General features: G+C 38.8%; 1 protein-coding gene across 1 annotated transcript in view; it reads left to right on the top strand.

Moving 5' to 3' along the window:
• Positions 1–18,644, top strand: part of CPNE4 (copine 4) — a 428,237-nt gene that overhangs the window by 327,394 nt on the left and 82,199 nt on the right. The window contains exon 7 of the mRNA XM_051963712.1: positions 2,299–2,388. Coding sequence (XP_051819672.1) covers positions 2,299–2,388 — 90 coding nt within the window. The remainder of the gene's footprint in view (positions 1–2,298; positions 2,389–18,644) is intronic.

Raw genomic sequence — 18,644 nt, 5'->3', positions numbered from 1 at the left:
GAATAATTGGATAAAATCATATATAATTGGATAAGATCATATGTAATTGGATAAGTTATTATAAAAACCGGGAGCTAAAAGTTGGCAGGCGACAGTGAGCCGATCCCCTCCATTGCTTGTCTTTTCTCTGCCCCAGCCCAATCTATGGCCTCCCCAGAACCAGCTTCATGCCAATGGCCTGGCAACTCTGTCTCTCACTCAAACCCATAAAGGAGGACGTTATTTATTCTATTTGTCCAAAGCAACGTGCTCAGACACAATTCCTTGTTACCAATCTGATCAGACTCCAAAATTTGAAGACTCTCCTCTTCTTGATATACTGAGTCTTTTCTTGTTTTTATACTGGACTCTTTACAGTCTGGCCAGCTGCTCCAGATCTCCAAACCTATCCCTAATAGGAAGAATGGTGACCAGGTGTTTTATTTGGGTTAGCCAATAGAAGATTGATGTTTTTTTCACTTCTTGGCTGACTACCAAGTGAATACCAAATCATTCTCATTCACTTGGAGGAATGCAATTTTTAATTTCAGGCAGAAATTGTTATTGGATTTCCTAAGATCATAAAGGGTGATGCCTTCCAGCTTTGGGGTTATCATGTAATTTATGATTACATCCAATTCCAAAAGAATTTTCAGTAGGGTGGGGTAGAAAACGGAAAATGGGTAAAGGCAAAAAAAAAAAAAAAAAAAAAAAAGGTGGGTGGACTTCCCTAATCAGTATCTTCTCCCATCACAATGATTGATTCTCCTTAACAAGAAACAGAGGGAAGCTACGCTAAAGTACTGTTTCGGAAATAAATCTGACCGAAGTAAAAGCTGCCTTATGAATCCAAATAATCATAACAAATTGACAGATGAAATAATAACAATAACCAATAAATCAACAAATGAGAATTTGAGATCTCATTTCCCAGTATTTATATTTCTTTTCTATTATAAATACTTTTAAAGCTACTCATTTAAAATACCTTTTTTGAGAAAACAATCTCTCTCTCTCACTCTCTATCATTTTCATTCATTCTCTCTTTCCTTGATTTGAACTCAGACCTCCTGACTCTAGGGCTGGTGATCTATCCATTATACTACTTCACTGTCCCCAACAATCTCTTTTTAGAATTTCTTTTCCCATCACCTCTGACACAGTTCTAAGTGAGTTCTGCCACTTGCTACCCATACAACTCCTCCAACGTCTGAACTCCTCTGCAGTGCTCAGTTTCACTAGCTGTAAAATGGGCAGTCAGACCACATGAGCCCTAGAGTCCCCTCCAGCTGGTGGCTATGCCACCATAATCTATGTTCCATGAGAATCTCCTCCCCCAAGGTAAATCACACCTATGGCTTAGCTGCCAAATCCAAGAGGAGTTCAAGGTGCAATGACTCGTTCAGATTCACCTAGTCACTTACTGTCCGAGGTGGGATTTTCTATTTCCTAAAACGTATTTCTTTGACTTGGATAGATTGATGGTTTTAGGGTTAGGAAAGATTTGAGTTTAGATCCCAATTCTGAGTCTTCTAAGCTATGTGACAATAGGTCAATTCCTTAGCCTTTCTGATCTTTAGAGTCTTCAACTGGAAAATGGGAATGCTAACCACTGTACTAACCTGGCAAGGTTATGTATGATGAAGCTCAAATGAGCTAATATAGATAAGATCCTTAGCAAATTTTTAAGAGAAATATATTATTGTTATCGGATCATACACCAAGTCAGTGTCATTGAATAAAGTTACTAAGAAGTGGCCCAGTCTTCTAGACAAAGGGACACCTTATCTCCCCAAAAGGCAGAACTTTTGTTGCCTGGATTTTGGAGAATTCATTTCACTACTGATACTCCTACAAAATTTTATGTTACAGAGCTTTAAAAATGACTTAAAGATTATTTAATGTAACCTCTTTATTTTCTCAGATAAAAAACTGAGCTTTTGTTAGGCTGAGTTGCCCACAGTCACAGCATCTAAGAGTCCATATCCACCATGCCTTGGCCAGATACCAGCCAATCATCTGCCATCCTAGTCCCATTTTCTGTCATCACCATCATTTTCAAACAAGGGTTTACATTAGGTTTGATATTCCTTAAACATTAAAGGCAGGACTTGCCAGTCTGGCCCCTTTCCAAGGTATTCTGCCCCTAATGGTCCATTCAGTGGACATTATAAAAGATTTACCACTTGAGCTCTTCGTGAAAGGATCCACCTCTGATGAATGCCCTTTTCATGAGCCATAATGATGCTTCAGTTGGTTTTTATTTTGAAATGTGCAGATGTCAAGAATTTTCTTTCCTCCCCTCCTTTCTATTCTCAGGTTGTAATGAATAACTTAAGCCCGGCTTGGAAATCATTCAAAGTTTCTGTAAATTCTCTGTGCAGTGGAGACCAGGATCGTCGACTGAAGGTCAGAGATTTTTGTGTATCAGGGAAAAAACATCCAATCCCTTTGTCTAAAATTGTACATTTCCCTTGCCCTTTCCTCCTTTCTCTCTCAATTTTCTAATGACTGCTTGCATATACCATCCATCCCCCATGTCTATGCTGTATTTTCTCTTTAGAAAAAAAGTTTACTTTTGACAGAAGAAACCACAGCTGCCTTCTGGGTCATGTATGGAAAAATAGATGTCACTTGTTGTGGCAAATTTCATCTGTGCTAGAGAAGGGGAAAAAACTTCCATGACTTTAAGGAGGGGGATAGAAAGGTTTTTCCAGGTAGTATACAGCCTCTCTAAGGAAGACCTCAGATCTGGAAGATTGGGGTCCAGAACCTTGGAGATAGATTTGCTCAGAGAATAGCTCCAGCCGAGATGCTACTGAAGTCCTAAGAGCTGGTTGGTAGCATTGGTCACAGAGAATGGCCAGCTTGGTAAACTGAATGAATACACATTCCCTGACTACAGATGGCTCCCCATCCCTTATATGGACACTTAAATCTCTTTCAAACTTCTCCTGTGAGTGATCATGTGAAATTCTGTTCTTTTATTTGGATGAATATTTAATCTGATGAAAAAATAGGCTCTTGGTGAGTAGAGATTGTTTCATTCTTTGTATTTATTATCCCAGACTTAACAGAGTGCCTGGACACCTAATAAGTACCTAATAAGCGTGTATTAATTGTTTGACAGTGGCAATGAAATGGGTGGATACTATAAATTTAAAATAAACATATAGTTCAAATTTGAGACTTCAGTATTGAAAGCTGAGGTGATGCTTACTACTCACATGAGCTTAGGCAAACCACTTCCTTCCTCATAACCTCAGTTTCCTCATCTGTAAAATAACAAGTTTGGATTAGATAGCCAGCACCATAGATGGAATCCTGGAACTGGAGTCAGGAACACTTGAGTTCAAATTAGTTTCAGATACTAGCAATATGCCTTTAAACAAGTCACTTAACCCTGTCCGCCTCAGTTTTCTCATCTATAAAATGAATTGGAAAAAGCAATGGTGAACCCCTCTAGTATCTCTGCCAAGAAAACCCCAAGTGAGGTCATGAAGAGTGACTGAATGACAACAGAATGGAGATAATAATAGCATTTACCTCACAGGTTTATTGAGAGGACCACATGAGACAATAACCATGAAATGCGTCACACAGTGTCTGGCACATAGTGTGCGGGATTGTTGTTATTGTTACCATTATTATTATCATTATTGGATAATTATTGTAGAGGTTGCTCGAAGCTCTGTGTCCAGTTCCAGTCTGGGATCCTCTTAGGTCAGACAATGTCTTAAAAGGACAGAGTGTCTTTGACTGTTTAACAAGGGTAAGACATTGTTCTGGGACTGCAGGAGAGTAATCCCAAAAGAAAGCACATGAAATATAAAATGTCTTTAGGAGATAAAATAAATCAAGTTTTGTGAAGGGAAAAAATGTTAGAAGAAAACTTTTATGTATCTTTGTCTTTGAAATGTTTTGATGTGTGCTGGGGAAAACAGCATAGGAAAAAAATAAATTGTTCTATTGATCCCACAAAATCACGAATACTCAGTTATTCTGTCAGATCCCATTCAGTCCTACATTTATGACTGCATAGATAACTACTCTCCATCTTCACCACCAGTGTTCAGACCCTTGTCTCCTCTTATTCCAAAATACATTAAAAAATCTACTTGCAGGTCTCCCTGCTTTCTCTTCTCCCCTGTGCCCTCGCCACTGCCAGAATATCCCACTAAGATAGATGTCACTCCTCCACTTCAGTGACTCCCCAATGCCAGTGGGATGCAATGTAAATGCCCTATCCTGATATTGAAGGACTTGCACAGTCTGGTTTCCAACCTCCTTTCTAAACACACTTCAGATTATTCTCTTCAAACACTTGTACACAGAAAAGTAAATATTACTGGGGGAAAACCCAAGGGACTTCTGTAGGAGAGGGCCCATGAGCTGTGCTCTGAAGGATGCTAGGGATTCTAAGAAAAGAGGTGGAAGAAATCCAAATGTAGGATACAATCTGTGCAAAACATCATATACAGATAACAAGCAATAGTAATTCATCTGTAGAGTATGTTAGATGAAGGGAAATAATATGAAATCAGCCGAAAAGGGAAGCCATTATATGCCAGGGTGAGGGGTTTGAATTTTATCTTCAAGGCAATAGGGAGCCAGTGAAAAATTCTTGAATATGGAAGTCACCTCCTATATGTATTTGTTTCTGTCTTAGAAATATCAATTTATTCATTATAGGGAGAATAGATTGGAAAGGGGAGAGACCAGAGAGCAAAGAAACAGTTCAGAAGTTGTTAGTAGCTAGGTGGTACAATGGGTAAGATGCTGGACCTGAATCAGGGAGATGACATACCAGCTGTGTGACCCCTGGTCAGGTCACTTTGTCTGCCTCAGTTTCCTCATCTGCGAAATAGGGATAATAATAGCATTTACCTCCTAGGATTATTTGGAGGATAAAATTAAATGATATTTGCAAAGAATTTTGCAAGCCTTAAATGCTAATTATATAAATTATATATAAATATATAAATATTTACATAAATACACACACACACACACATACACATATATGCCAGCTATTCTTGGGGTAATCTGTATAAGAAGCAATAAAGGCTTAAACTGGGGTAGTGGCTATCTGAGTAGAGAGAAAGAGAAATTAAGCAATAAAGTCTTAAACTGAGGTAGTGGCTATCTCAGTAGAGAAAAAGGGAAATTTGCAAGAGATTTGTAGAGGTCAAATCAACAAGACTAAATAACTGGGCTTGGAAGATAAGACAAAGAAGAAAGTCAAGGAAACCTCTGAGGTCATGAAAGTGGTATGTTTTCTGTATGCTATCTTATATCTCACTTCTAAACTAAGTCTGTTTTTGCCACCCATCTATTCCATTAGAATTTGGATCACCTGTAATTTTGACTCTTTGGAAAATGTGGTGTTTCATGCCTCACTGGGAGAATGAATATTGCTGTTAAAAGATGGGAGTTTTTGTGTCAAAGAGTAGTTGAAAATATTTGAAAACTTCTCATTTTCTCAGATGCAATCTACTCTGCTCTCTTCTTTTATAAAGTAGTGGATCTGATTTAGTCTCTGCCACATCTTTTCAAAGATATATTTACTGGTGAATTGATTCAGTGGGCTGCCCATCTAACTAGTCAATAGACATTCTCCATCCAGTTGCAACACAGGAGATGGGGAAAGTACTTGAAAAGCATCTGTGTATTTCTTGCATAAACTCCATTGGTAAAGGTTCCAGGGTTGCATTTCCCTTTCAGCCAAAGAGTTGTTAATGTTTTCCCTTAAACTCCAACATAAATCCCAACATTTAAGCCCATCTCTGCTTGCTGTTTCCTTAGTGAAGTGAAATGACTTATGGACCACTCTACAAATTTTGTTAATGTGATTGAAGTCTGCTCTTTGAACATCTTTTTTCTCTCTCTGTTTCCATCATATAACAAAGAATATTCAACTGGCAATTGGGAGAACAGAGTTCTAGTCCCATTCTGCCACTAACTAGCCTCAAGATCTTGGATCAATCATTTCCAATTCAATTCAGTAAACATTTTTTAGGTATTTACTATGTGATAGGCACTGTGCTAAATATTGGAGATGTAAAAAGAGGCGAAAGATTGTCCCTGCCCCTAATTTCCCTTTTCTAATTCTTTGCTTCAACAAAGAGGCTGCATGAGTCTACTTTGAGACAGATGTTCTTTAGTCTATTGTATATATAAAAAGTATATGATAATAAAAATGGCTCAGATTATCCAGGAATATTTTCCCATCTGTAAAATGAAAGGGTTGTACTAAGTAGCTTTGATAGTCCCTTCCAGCTCTAATGTTAAATGAAATAATATATGTAAAGCATTTTGTAAGCCTCAGAGTGCTATTAAACTGAATTGTTATTATTAAATATCATTATCATTATTAGGATCTTTAATCCCAGGAATATTACACATATCGTACCACCATTTCCATTTCCCCACAGATTTCTCTTCTCTTAACTAATTCAGTCCATTGACCCTTTCATTATAGGATGGCCATCCTTATAACCTCCAAAATTCTATGATTATTTTCTAAGTCTTCATCATATTCTTCTCTACTCAATATCTGAGCAACACTGAGTGTAGAGAAATGACAACCTCACCATTCAATTCAGAGGATATTCACTATGGGCAGGGCACTCTGTGGGTTTCTGGGGGCACAAAGGCAGATAAGACATAGACATTTCATTTAAAGAAGTTAAGATTGGATGAGGAGATAAGAAAGAACCATATTATCTTTTATTCTGGGAAGAACAGGATCAGTACAGAGGAAAAGTTGGGGTACTATGCTGTGAGAAATTTGAAGTAGGTAAGTGAGATCACTTTCAATTTTGTTTGTGGGAGGGGGGAAAGGAGAGAAATATTGTTGTCAGAGAAGAATTATCTAAGGCTTTCAAAGAAAGCCTCTGTTTGCAGGCCCCTGTATGCTCATACCAGAATTCTGTTTGCTTTTCTAGACCCCAACACACTGTTGATTCATTGGCAATTTATAGCTTACTGGGAGGTACCGGAAGGATCCTAAAAAGCCAAGGCACCTCTGAGCCATATCCATGCATTTATCCATTTTTTCTCTCATGTGAAATGTCCAGGATGTGGGACAATAGAGCTCCGTCCCATTTAAATCCTCATGGATCTCCAGGACGGCATCATTAACTCTAATTGAGATCAAAGTATTCTTTTTTAATATAAATTTAATTTTTATTTCCATTGATAAGATCTAAAATTTAAGAAAGGAAAATAAGACAAGCATAAAAGCAGGGCGGAAATCAGCAAAATACTGAAAATGAATATGCCCTTCTATTATCTCCACTCTTTACCAATCAGAAATCCTGCCCCAAGACAAGGTATGTAAAATTTACCATGGAAGTGCTCACATCTTCCTTATTTTCCTCATCTTCTTTGGCTTTCTTGAATCTCTATAACACGAATTTGATGTTATTTTCTTCAGTTAATATATAAAATTTTTTAAAATTGTTCTTTGCCTCAATTTCCACATTAATCTCTATTGAAAGTAAATATAAATCAAAGAGCAGTTAGGAATATGAAGTTAATCTCTTATGTTCAATATTGGTGGAAGCATGAGGACTTTAAAATTCCTGGAAACCATTCTCAGCTGTCTTTTTTGCCTGCATATTTGTCATCTATTTTATCACTGGAAAAAGAATAAAAAGTCATAATCTTGCTAGCTTATTTTCTTGAGATCTATTTTGTTTTCAAGTGTTTTTGATGCAATCCTTCCACAGTCAAGATGGTGCTTGTAGTTTGCTGCCCATCGTCTGAAAAGCTCACTCAGTCTAAGCGTCTTATAATTACTTGTGCACATCTATAGGCGTCATTGCCTAGACTCTTGACTCTACTTTAGCAAGGAACACCAATCCCTGTAGACTCTCTCCATAGAAATTCAATAACCAGTGCTATAAGCATAAAGAAGCAAGAACCCATTTAGAGAGAGCTCATCTGCTCATGGGTAGGAGCTTCTGAGTTTAGATGCGCAATATATATTCTTCAGACACAACACTATTTGTTGGATCTGCATAAGCAAATTAAAGTGATGGAAATATATGCAATTATCTGCTGAATTGTGACCTTTTTAACTTGATTAAATCCATAGGGATGGCCAAATCCAATAGCTGATTCTATCTTCCTCTGGATTGGCTAGAAATTGTGTCAAATGAGAATCACTTGAAAAAACTAATGATGTTTTACCTGGAAAAAGGAGATTGATTTGAAGTGGGGGGTGGGGAGGGGGAGGGAATGCAATCAGAGTTAGGACAGGATAGATGCCTTCAATAATTGAAAGCCTCTCACTGTATGAAAATCTCTGTTGATGAGGGAATCATACAATGTCTATTGATGAGAACTTTCAATCCCTTCAGATGGGGAAACTGAGCGCTTTATCAAATTAGCTTGGAAATGGAAAGAACATACCTACCATTTGAAATGAGGATAATAACACTATCCTTGCAAGGTTGTTGTCTCAAAGGAGATAATACATGTAAAATGCTTTGGACATTTTGAAAGGCTATGCTAACGTAAGCTATTATTTAAGTACAATCTGTCATCATCTGGGGAGACTGTAAGCACTTTTTTAGAAGTGAAGAAGGCTGGGAACTTACCTTGTCACTGAAGTTAACCCCAAACACTGAGGAACGATCTACTGTTATCTCTCCTATTAGACTGTAAGCTCCTAGGGGGCAGGGACTTGATGTTCCCAGTGCTTATGGATTGATGTTTGGGGTCTCTGCCAAGATTAGTCTTATTCCCTAAGACTGGGACCCTCTGGAATTTAGTCTATCCTGGTCAGAAATCTGGAGCTACTTCTAGAGCTCTCTCCCAGCAGGTTGAGCAAATAATAAAATGATTTTTAAAAACAAATAATAAAAATGAGGCTGCAATATCAGGGGAGAGAAGGTGAGAAGGCAGCGGAGCTCCGGATGACGAAGTGAGCCGGTTATTATAAGCAGGGGGCAGGACGTATCTTCGTTTAGTTCCCTGGCATAATTCAAAGCGATGGCACTGCCTCCTTGGCCCAGCAGTGCCTCATGCCATTCAGAAGCACATTTGCTCAATGCTGGTTTTCATTAGTTGTTTTAAATGTCAGCAGCTCCATCCTATGTTGTACCGACTTATTAGCATCAGCAGCTGGGGAAGAAGGCCATCTGAAAATCTCTGTTTCTGAAGATGTGGCTTTAAAATAGTCTCGTTGGTATTTTGCCAGCTGAGACCAGGTGTTTCATTCTGCTCCCTGATGTTTGCATTCTCAAGTTCTACACTACCTATCGCTTTGGGGCATTGGGCTACCCCCCTTGCACAGTCAGACATTTCAGTAGAGCAGACAATCTGCCGCTGCTGAAAGTCCTTTCTAGGGGGTCCTTGGAAGAGGATTAAAAGGGAAGGGGAGAAGGATGAAAGGAAGGAAAGAAGAAAGGAAAAAAGGAAGAAAAGAAGGAAGGAGAGGAAAAGAAAAGGAAGAAAGGAAGGGAAAGGGAATGAAAGGAAGGAAGTAAAAGGAGGAAAGAAAAAAGGGAGGAAGGGAAAAAAGGAGATACAGAGACAGAGAGAGAGAGAGAGAGAGAAAGAGAGAGAGAGAGAGAGACAGAGAGAGAGACAGAGAGAGAGAGAGAACTTTGAATTCCAGAAAGAAACTGATCCTTCATAATCCACTTCTTTAGAATCATTTCTATAACTGACTTATCTTTTCCTCTTCCCCAGCAATTAAAGGGTTGGCCAAACATTATTGCGGCTGACTATCCAGCATGTCTGGTTGCATTAGTACTTAAAACTCATCACGGCAGCTCTCCCATGATAGAGTTAAAAACACTAATGGGTTTGTCAGAATGTATTACGCACAGCTCATTGCACCAGCTTTCCTCCTGGCCTTCTTCAGATGATTTCTTAGGGTAGTCTCACCCCTGGCTGCTTTCAAGGATGGAACTGACTCCTGGAGGTTTAAATGAGGGAAGAACATAGCAATAGGTCTTGGCTCATGGCTGGTATATATATGACCCAAAAGAGATCAAGTAATGATCCCTTAACAAACATTCTCAGCTGTCAAATCGTTTTTTTCCCTTTAGGGTGTTACATTCAGCTGCTGCTAAATGACTCAAGGTAGTTTGGTTTATATAGTAGAAGGAGCCTATGACTGACTCCAGAGAAAACTCAGATTCTGGCTCTGTGGGACTGCTGCCCATCCACTTGCCTCTGATACTTCCTTTTCTCATCTACACTTGAAGAGACACATTGCATTTCCTCTCTAGACCCAATAATTACAAAACTTTTTAGAAAGAACATGAATTTAAGTTTTGAGCCCCCACACAAATCATTTGGGAAGGACTCTATAAGTTAAGAGCCCTCCCCTCCAGGGAAAGGGATTCTGTTTGGGAGGGGTACATGCATGGCAGGAAAAATTTGCAAAACTAGTGTTCTATTGAGGGAGACAACATGTACAAATATACAGACATATATATAAATATGTGTGTATGTGTGTATGTGTGTGTGTGTGTATACACATACATAAGTATATACATATTTGCATGTGAAAAGGTAAAAAATATAAGACTGTTTTGAGGGGAGAAGCAAGTGGGGTGGAGTAGGGAAAAACACAATCAGAAAAGGACTCTTGAAAAACTCAGAGCTCAATTTGAGCTTTGAAAGAGCCTAAGAATTCTAACGGGACAGCTAGATGGTGCCACAGTACATAGAGCCCCAAGCCTGAAATCAAGAAAACTCATCTTCCTGAGTTCAAATCCAACCTCACATACCTAATAGCGGTGTGAACCTGGGCAAGTCACTTAATTCTGTTTGCAGCTGTTCCTAATCTGTAAAATGAGCTGAGGAAGGAAATGGCAAACCATTCCAGTACCTCTGCCAAGAAAATCCCAAATGAGGTCATAAAGAGTTGGACTTGACTAAAATAAACTGAATAAAGGAATTCTAATAAAGGTGGAGGTGAGAGGAGAGTACATTCAAACAGGGAGATGTTACCTGAGACCGATAGCACTGTCCTTCCTTTTTTTCAGGTTAAATTGGTCCATTTGCTTTTATTTTTCCTTGGAGGTATTAAGCTATGTTCAGATTATTTTTCTGTAAAAGTAGCTGTTTATTTGGAGTGTCTGTGTAGAGCCCAGTCTTTGAAAGAAATGATTCCCCAAACACTCGGTGGCATTTTGTGGATAGCTCTTTATTGAACAAAGCATCGGCCACCTCCTTTTACCTTCTTTATTTCCCTTTTTCCTCTCTGCCCACTATGTAGTCAAGAGGTATAGAAGGATCTGATGCTTAATGCTGTCTCTGCTTCTCTGGGTGATGATTACCAGGACCCAAGCTGGGCTAAGACTTGTCTTTCTCTGTCATTAATTGTGTCAAGTCCCAGAATTCTCCATCCAGGGGATCCAAAAGTTTACAAAGCATGGTGGTAGCTCTCCAAGGATATAGAAGCAGCCTGCTCTATGTTGAAATAGTGTATTCTATTTCCAAATAAGGAGTTGGTCCATACAAACAGACCTCAAAGCAGGGATTTCCTCCTTGATTCAGGTGAACCCTCCAATGCTACACTAAAAGAGAAAGACTCGGACCATACAAAGTAAGTATTTGATTTAGGTTCAGAATACTCAGTTTTCTTGGAGCAGAGTTTGCTTTCATATGAGCTAACAACTGAAAAGATAATCCTCAGTAACTGAATTTTTTTTTAATAACCATGCTTATTTATTCTATTTATAACTTCAAAGACTTTTTGCTTCCATGCAGATAAATTAAGTTTTAAAATACAATAAAAATCCAGAGAAGTGTTCACAGTGAGGGAGGGGTGTGTGTGTGTGTGTGTGTGTGTGTGTGTGTGTGTGTGTGTTTACTGTTGTTATTTTGATGATGATGATAAAGAGACTGTGGCTCGAGCCTGGTATAAAGGTGGGAAAAGAACTTGTAATATAGAGGTTCTTTTCCCTTTTATGGCATGATGATAAGCTCCTTGGGGGCAGGAAATGAGCTTTTGCCTCTTTTATATCCTCATTGCTTAGCACAGTGCCTCACACATAGTAGGCACATAATAAATCTTTATTTACTAACTGACCTTGAGCTTATTGCCTACTCATCAAAGAGTGTTTTAATTGCATAGAATAAAACACAAAATTATTTTACAAAGAAAACCAATTTTATCAAAATAAAGATACATTTTCTTGAGTCCAAGTTCCTGGGTGCCTTGATTATCTATCCACAGAATCTTTGGATATGGCAGGGCGAGTTAAAGGGTTTTGTATAAAACCCAGTTAAAAGTTTATCTCAAGAACATTTGTTCATGAAAAGGGGCCAACAAATAAATGGGAAGTAGAATGTTTCCCCAGTGATTCCTTTCCTTCAGTGACATTAGTAGAATTACTACATCTGGAGACCAGAATTTTATTGATATCCATGTGGGATAATGGTAATGATATTTAAGAGGTCTGGTAGACTGGCTGGACTGAAAGAAATAAATACTGAAGAGACTGATGCTGAAGGCAAAACCAGTTTAAGGCATTCAGGGATTGATTGTAAGATAGTTTGAGGGCAGCTGCGGGTGCCATGTGCATCTATATGGTGCTGAGCTTGGAGTCAAGAAAGCTCTTCTTCATGAGTTCAAATATGGTCTCAGATACTTATTAGCTATGTGACCCTGATCAAGTTATTTAACTCTGGCCCAGTTTCCTCATCTTTAAAATGAGGGAAATGGCAAACCACTGAAGAATCTCTGCCAAGAAAATTCCAAATGGGATCACAAAGAGTTGAATATAACTGAAATGATTGACCAACAGCAATTCAAAGAAAGAAAGGAGATTACAAAAGGTACCAGTAGGTCTAATTCAGAAAGCTAAGTTCTTTAGAAGTTTTCTGAAAGAGATTTTAGAGAGCATCCAATTCATCTCACTGATTTTACAAATAAAGAAGATCTTGGGTTCTGGAGCCTCTGACAAAAATTTGTGTGCACCACAAAAACTTTCATCTTCCAGATTCTCCATTTGTAAAATGAAGATGTTAGATTCTGGTTTTTGAGGTTCTTTTCAGTTCTCAATCTATGATGCTGGGATCCATGCAGAAGCAAGAGATGAAGTGATTTGGAAATAAGTCTTTCACATCAAAGGAAATGGATTCAACTGGGATGCTTTGCCATATGGGTGACCTCTGCTAAATGAATTAGCCTCCCTCAGCATCAGTTTCCTCATTTGTAATACGAGGGGTGCTTGAGCTAGATAGTCTAGAGGTCCATTCCAGCTTTGATTGTCTAATTCAATGACTTAACTCCAAATGGCCCAGGTAATGAAGAGGAAAGGTTGGCTTGGAATCCTGATTCTCTCTTTCCAACCCTAGCATTCTTCTTACTTTACTCTTCTGTCTCAGCTACAATGAAACTGCCCTCTCCAGCTTCTCTCCCATCACAGCTGATGTCTTTTCCATAGATGGTATTTTGAATTTCAACAGTTTTATTCCTGAGTTGGGTGGGTAATTTTCAAGCAATTTACCAGCTTGCCAACATGCAGGGCATATGTGCTATTCCACTCTTGACCTAAATGCATTTTCTTCAGCTTTGCTACATTGTACTTCCTGCTTCTCTTAAGTAATGCGAACAACACCTGTGTCTCGCTGTTACTTACACATGACAAAGAAAACAGCAACGCTGCGATCCATCAGGGACCACGGAGATATTGGCCTGGAGAGCTCCAAACGGTGGCTGAAATTAATGGAGCTTGGAGTCTGGAGAGGCAATTTGCCACGACTCTTCACTCATTTCACTTTGATTGGCTAAAAGCTGAACAATGTGCCCCAAGCTTCTGCTCCTTGCAAATCAATTTTTCATCTGGCAGGCCTTTCCTGTGTCCAGATCTCAGCAATTTAAGCTTTGCCACAGAGATTTGAGAAGAGAGAGAATTGAGAAAATAAATGGATTCAGAGCTAACTGCTTATCTGTTTTTTCTTCTCTCCCCTCCCATTTTCTTCTCTTGTGGATGAAAAGCACAGCCCACAGTCATCCTGAATTCTGTTTCTCATCAAAGTTCGATAAGGTTTGTGAAGGCATTTGGTCAGTAACAGGTGAAAAGAAGTTGGAATAGAGGATTTTTTTGAAGTCTTCAAATTATTTTACAATAATCCCAGATATAGGAACAGTGGATTGTTCAAGACAAAACTGTTTCCTTTTTGTGTTTCTATCAGTGATTCTGAGCGTGGTGCTGGCGCTTAATAGATCTGCAAGAGACATTAGAGCCATGTAAGCCAATAATCTCATTTTACAAATGAGGAACCTGAGATCCAGAGACTTGACCAAGGTCACATTGGGAGTAAGTGGAATTTGAACCATATTCCTAGTGGTTCTTGAGCCAATATTCTTTCTACTACACCATGATGCCTTTATATGATCGATGGAAGGAGAGAAAAAGAAATAGAGACAGAGATAGAAAGACAGAGAAAGAGAAGGAGGAAAGGGAAGAAGAAAAGAGGGAGGCAAAATTCTCACTAGGAGTTCCCTACACCAATGAAATCACTGATTCCCACAACCTCTTCCCCCAAAGTGTTACATAATGTCAGCCTGTTATCATTATTATTCCTCTCCCCATCTGTTTTGCCCTGATTCTCTTAGCACCTCTGTCCAGTGCTGAATATAGAGAACTCCCTCTCATCAAATTGATGGGCCACAAAAGTGTACTGGCCACACTAATAGTACTGAGACAAAATTTCTGAGCAGATGTTCGTTAAATATAATTGCCACTAACAGATGATGTGAACGGTATTCTCCATCTTCTGCAGGAACCAGTGTTAATCAAAGAGCCTGTTTCTGAATTCTCATCTTAATGACTCACCATCAGACCAAAATATTGAAGGCATGGGTGATTGGTATTAAACTCCCATTTTAGGAAAAGAGATAGAAACAGTTAGATGGATTCAAAATGCATTTTCCTCTCTGAGATAAAGGAGGGATCTCACAGCAGAGTTCCTAATGTACCTCTTCGGACTAAATTGTTGCCCAGTCCCTTTGCTCCACTCCTCCATGTACAAACTTGCCTATCCATATAGTGTCATTATTGGCTTAAGTAGAAGAAGGCTTGGAGAGCAGAGGCTTGTTGCAAATATCAGCCTACAAAAACCCCTAGGATTATAACATAGCCAGGGCTAAACATAAGGAGCTAGGTTTAAAGCTCCAGAGAAAGGTTTGGGGTTCCATATTAGGAAAACTGAAGGGAAAGCTTAGGGAAACTCCTTCAAAAGCTTTCACAATTATATTCCCATTGGGATAATTTATGGAGTGCTCTTGGATAGGCTGAGCGAATATAATAAAGATGACAATACTCCCTAAACTAATCTATTTATTTAGTGCTATACCAATCAGACTTTCAAGAAAATATTTTAATGATCTAAAAAAATAACAACAAAATTCATATGGAACAATAAAAGGTTGAGAATCTCAAGGGATAATTTATGGAAGGTCTAGCACTGAGTTAGGAACAGCCGAGTAACTGAGTTTAAACTAGAGTGGAGTGACTGGGGCTCGGCACTGAAATGTTAGATATAGAGGATGCTGATAGCATTTGCTTGCTATCTAGACTAGAAAAAAATAGAATTTAGCACTTTCTAAGCAAGATCAATTATTTAAATATTGGAAGCTACCAGATAGCAGATGTGCTCTTCCCCCACCTTTCTTGTTTTCCTTCCCTCCCCAATCCACTCGACCTCATTTAAGGATATGCATCATCATGATCTACCCTAGTTAATGTTTGTCATAATTTCCCTGGACATAAAAATTCCTAGTTACAACTCTGCCGAGCTGACTTCTCAAAACCCTACAGCTGAGTGCTTAGGATTCTATGAAATACAATCAGACCATTTTTTAAAACACACTTTTGGTCTAACTCATTTATTCAATTCTTGGAACCAAAGCTTGCAAATTAAAACTGAAAAATTATCTAGTATAGACAGTCTTTCTTCTCCCCTTTCCCTCTAGTCACATACACACATGAGGACCATTTAGCACCTCTTTACATAGAAAAGTCGCTGTCCAACATGCAATTTTGTGGTTTCGAGATCATTCCCAAGTACATAAGGAACCCCCTTGAAGTCTTGGGAGTCTGATTTTGCTCCTCTTCTAGAACTATTATGAAATAGTTCTATAGGAGATTAAATTTGACAAGAAAACAGTTATAAAGCATCAAACAGTGATTTATAATTTTGGGGTCAGACTCAAATAGAGGTCACTAAAGTCTACATAAGGTTTTCTAAGTCAATGTGAAGCCCACATATTTATATATTATAGTTTTATTTTGTTCACTCCCAATTACAAGTTTGTCTGGTTCTGGCTCATTGGAGAGTGTTATAGAATGTTTGATACCTCTGATTTATAAGTAAAAGTCAAATTCCCTTGTAGAGATTTCCCAGAAACTCATTAGCTATTGCCCATGTGCTTCATGGGAGACTAACTTCATGCAAACATTAAAAAAACACAAATTGAGATAATATAATAAAAATAAAGCCAAATTCAACAAAGCAGGGACAGTGGGATGATGGACAAAAAAGAGAGAACTAATGAGAATTGGGATGGAAGGTAAAAAACAAGTCAAGAGCAGAACCCATGATAAACACGAGCTCTCTCCTTCCACAGATTCAACATCTTTTTTTTTTAAGCAAGTAAGACAACACTGGGTATATATACCTTAACTACATCATTCATCTGTTGTAATGTCCGGGCTAGCTTTCTGGAAGTTCTCTGGAAGGGCCTTTATTGTCTCCTTCACAGTCTGCCTCCTTCACGGTCTGTGTCTATCGTAGTCTGATCAAGTCTCAAGTCTGACCCAGTCTCCTCCAGCAGGCTGACAGTATGCCAATCTCAACCAGTCTCAGTCTGAGTCTGACTTTGTCCCCAGTTTAAATACCCAATTACAGTTACATCATTGTAGTATACTGAGTATAAGCCAATCTACAGTGATTATATCATTATATCAAACTAGAGCAATTATATCATCCTAGATATATGTGAACTAGAGAACCATCATCTCATCAATTCCACTGAGTTAACACCTTGTTTCAAGTACACTAAGTTCTCTAGAGTTCCAGCGCTCTACAATCTGTAGTCAATTCAGATCAGTTCTAAGAACATTTATTAGATGCCTTCTGTGTTCAAGATTCTGGATTTGGTCTTACATGAAGCCAGAAGTGATACCCTTAAAATTTTAGCTGTTGCTGTGATTTTTCAGGGGACAATGTTCATCATAAACAATAAATGAATAAAAACACATCCATTGACTGCTTACTATGTACCAAATACTGTACTAAGTTCTGGGGATATAAATGCAAAATCAAAGGTAATCTAAAGGAAGAAACAACACATATTGGGGAATGGTTGCCAAGAACAACTATTTTGGTTTGGGGAGTAATAGGAATGGTGAGTAGAGCCATAGGGCAAAAAGTTGATAATACCTTTTCTGATCAATCAATCAGTAAACATTTATTGAGTACCTACTACTGTGCCAACTACTGGAAAGGAATATAATATAAAACTGATTTAGTCCATACCCAAAAGGAGCTTTCTAATGGGAGACAATGTTTGTTAGGTCTAGATGGCCAAAGAAAAGAGCTTTGGTCTTGGCATTTGGTTAGAATAGCCTTAGGGCAATTGATTGTCAATCAGTCCCCAAGCATTTATTAAATATCAACTATTTGCCATACACTGTGCCAAGCTCTAGAAATACAAAGAATGGCTCTCAAGAAGTTCATAGTCTAATGAAGGAGATGTGTTAACAACTATGTATTATATATAGATATAGATACATACATTTATTCAGAGCTAATAGAAGGTAATCCCTGATGGAAGACCCATCAATAGGATCTTCAGAAAGTAAAATGTGATCTTACTTTTTGAAGGATATAAGAGGGGAAAGTGAGGAGGGACAAGTATACTAAGTACGGAGGACCCCTTTCTAGTAGCAATGTCAGTATCCATTATCATTCCAAGCATAAAAGGTGGAAAGCTGTGGGTTCTGCGAATTGAGTTTTGATGGACAATCCAAGGCTTTCCCTTTGTCACTTTTCTCATTGAGCTTTTGACGGTGCTCTTGCACTGCAAAATGTCCCAACATTCAAAATACCCAGGATTGCCAGGCAACTTATGCCCCTTGGAGTCTCATCTCATTTTGCACAGTTAATAGGCCATGACCACCGCCACCCTTCCCTTCGGTGCTCCTGAGGACCATCGAGTGTGTGTCTCTGACTGGGTTGGGAACTCTCATAGTCAGATTTCACTCCAACAAAGTAGTGCCACCTGCAGACTAAAGCTTTACATCCTCTGCTATGGTTTCTAAGGCTGTGCAAATACTGGAGTAGGAGATCTAGCTAGCTGCTTGTGTAGGGCAGGGAAGGTCCATAGCAACGGGGGCTCTCACTCGGATATCCATGCATGTTTTGGCAGGCTTTGTTTCATCACTTCCGTTGACCTCCTCAGTCGCTTTTCTGCAACTGCTACAAATTGCCAAGTTATTAAAATGTGTGACTAACACCAAGCCTGCTGTGGCTAAACTTAGCATAGGGTCAGGATCAGTATTCAACTCTCTGATACTCATCTACCCCTGCAGGCGGGTCAAGGGAGATGTGGAAGATGTTTCCTGAAAGCAGAATTGGACCCTGGAAGTTTTCAGGGCTCCAGGGTCATAGGGAATCCTGGGGTC

The sequence above is a fragment of the Antechinus flavipes genome, chromosome 5, assembly GCF_016432865.1.
Source record: "Antechinus flavipes isolate AdamAnt ecotype Samford, QLD, Australia chromosome 5, AdamAnt_v2, whole genome shotgun sequence".
NCBI lineage: Eukaryota > Metazoa > Chordata > Mammalia > Dasyuromorphia > Dasyuridae > Antechinus > Antechinus flavipes.
This window is presented reverse-complemented; position numbering and strand designations above follow the sequence as displayed.